This window comes from Dendroctonus ponderosae, unplaced genomic scaffold (genome assembly GCF_020466585.1).
Source record: "Dendroctonus ponderosae isolate FM_Combo_2020 unplaced genomic scaffold, Dpon_F_20191213v2 Dpon_F_20191213_9, whole genome shotgun sequence".
In the NCBI taxonomy this organism is placed as follows: domain Eukaryota; kingdom Metazoa; phylum Arthropoda; class Insecta; order Coleoptera; family Curculionidae; genus Dendroctonus; species Dendroctonus ponderosae.
In genome coordinates, this window is record NW_026019116.1 from 5,935,915 (window position 1) to 5,938,570 (window position 2,656).

The 2,656-nt window shown below is 41.3% G+C and overlaps 1 protein-coding gene across 2 annotated transcripts in view; it reads right to left on the reverse strand.

The window, feature by feature from the left end:
* Positions 1 to 743: 743 nt before the first annotated feature.
* Positions 744 to 2,656, reverse strand: part of LOC125505615 — a 4,337-nt gene continuing 2,424 nt past the window's right edge. The window contains exon 2 of one of the 2 annotated variants that reach the window (XM_048669720.1): positions 744 to 962. In XM_048669720.1, coding sequence (XP_048525677.1) covers positions 759 to 962 — 204 coding nt within the window. In that variant the 3' untranslated portion in view covers positions 744 to 758. Of the gene's footprint in view, positions 966 to 2,656 lie in introns of both variants that reach the window. The other variant, XM_048669719.1, reaches the window with a different exon arrangement.

Consider the following 2,656-nt stretch of genomic DNA (forward strand, 5'->3'; position numbering starts at 1 on the left):
TCGATCGTTTGCACTCCCCTGGTAGAACCAGGGTCAACCATCGGAGCCTTCACTACGAACACGAGTAACCTAATTTTTCTAGTCCCATTAATATTCTCAAGACAGATACAGGTTTTTATGCAACAAATCGGTTTCGATGCAAGAGTGGTTTCAGCAACCTCGGCCGCATGTGGATGGGGATTTTTGGCAATTTCGGCAAGATTTTAGTTGTTTTATGGATTTCGTTCTTGTAGTTACTTTTAAATATATTGTTTCMAGGCTTTTKTGTTTAAGAGGGAAGTTTAGGCGTGGAYTAAGAGGCGRTAAAGTTGGAGGTTCCAAGTCAACTACACTAATTGAAAGGTCAATTTATTATTGATTTKTGAACTGCTCCTTAGCAAAAAAGTTTATGCGTGTWTTGCTYAGCCTCAGTCCCAACTTTCACAGCCTCAACATGAAAAAAAGTGGGGCACCYKAAACTCTCGTAAATAATGCGGCCGAATATTGCGAGAAAACCAGGCCGGGAAAATTAATAACAACCGGCAAAAGATGAATCCTCCCTCAACGCTCACAGTTTGGCTGCATCAAGCAGAACTCGCCCCAAGTTAGCATTATGTAACGCCATCTCATCAAAATCAATTCAAAAATCCCGCAATTTGCAGCTGATTATCCTCGATTCCCTGGGGAGTTCAAAATTAAGCCAGCAGAAGATCATTAGGTTCAAGGATAAAATCGCTCGATTGTAAGACTTCTGCAGAAGTTCGACAATGTAGCAGACTCTACACAATGATTGTGTGGATAGAGTGGACTGTGGACTTACGTTTAAAGTCTTTTTCGTCGTATTTGGGCTTGGTGGGTGGCGGCATTTCCTTGCTGTCCCTGAAGTTGAATACTGTGGACACTCCACCATCCATGGCGAACACTTTGGCGCATTCTTCGTCCAGTTGCACTTCGGATTCTCCTTCCGCACTGCCATTTTTATTCTGCTGCAAAAGAAAACAGTTATCAAAAACTATCACTGGCTGGGGACAAAGCGGTTCATAATCAGGATAATCTAGCGACTGAAGGGCCGAATTAATGATTGTTTAGGGCATTGTGCTCTTTTGATCCGGAGGCTTGATGCTCGCAAAAGGGCGCAAATAGTGAATTAAGGCTGCTGAACATGAAAGGCGACTTTCAGTGGGATTAGCCGATGAGGTGAACGTTTTACCGACTGGCAAAAGTTCAACGAGTTGCCCTTTTCTCTTGGTGCAAAACCGGGAAAGTTTCTGTGCCAATTTCTTCATTTCTTAGGATGTTATATTAGACACTCGGTCTAAACCGCTCTAGCTGAGTGAAACTTTCCCAGCGTATTGCACAGTGCCAAGTCCAAAAAACGTTGAAAGTTTCAAAGAATTTCAGCTCCCAGCTGAATTTGCAGAATTTTTCCAAATTACTTTGGGGACCCAAAGGGAATTGATTGAATCGAGCATGGCAAAGCTCAATTGCGTATAACTCTGCGAGTTCAACTCTCCGCCTATTTATACTTGCCAACAAAATGCACGGAACTGAGCCTAATAAACGGGGAGAGTTTGAAAATTTTAGACTCGCAAAGAAATTGTGGAATTTTCCAAAGTGTGCAGACCGAAACAAAATCGACTCGATCGTGCATGGCGAAGCGCAATTTACGTGAAAGTTTCAAGAAATTTCAAAATCCTGTTGAAGTTGGGGAATTTTTCAAAATTGACTTTTCAGACCTAAACAAAATCGACCGAATCGTGCTTGGCGAAGCTCAATTCAGTGTAATTTTGCGAGTTGAACTCTCAGCTAATTCAAACTCACCACATCAATGCACAACGCTGAGCTTAATAAACTGTGACAGTTTCAAGAAATTTCAAAACCCTGTTGAAGCTGGGGAATTTTTCAAAATTGACTTTCCAGACCTAAACAAAATCGACCGAATCGTGCATGGCGAAGCTCCATTCAGTGTAATTTTGCAAGTGGAACTCTCAGCTAATTCAAACTCACCACATCAATGCACAACGCTGAGCTTAATAAACTGTGACAGTTTCAAGAAATTTCAAAACCCTGTTGAAGCTGGGGAATTTTTCAAAATTGACTTTCCAGACCTAAACAAAATCGACCGAATCGTGCATGGCGAAGCTCCATTCAGTGTAATTTTGCAAGTGGAACTCTCAGCTAATTCAAACTCGCCACATCAATGCACAACACTGAGGGTAATAAACCGTGAAAGTTTCAAGAAATTTCAAAATCCTGTTGAAGTTGGGGAATTTTTGAAAATTGACTTTCCAGACCTAAACAAAATCGACCGAATCGTGCATGGCGAAGCTCCATTCAGTGTAATTTTGCAAGTTGAACTCTCAGCTAATTCAAACTCACCACATCAATCCACAACACTGAGGGTAATAAACCGTGAGAGTTTCAAGAAATTTCAAAATCCTGTTGAAGTTGGGGAATTTTTCAAAATTGACTTTCCAGACCTAAGCAAAATCGGCCGAATCGTGCATGGCGAAGCTCAATTCAGTGTAATTTTGCGAGTTGAACTCTCAGCTAATTCAAACTCACCACATGAATGCACAACACTGAGCGCAATAAACCGTGAAAGTTTCAAGAAATTTCAATATCCTGTTGAAGTTGGGGAATTTTTCAAAATTGACCTTCCAGACCTAAGCAAAAT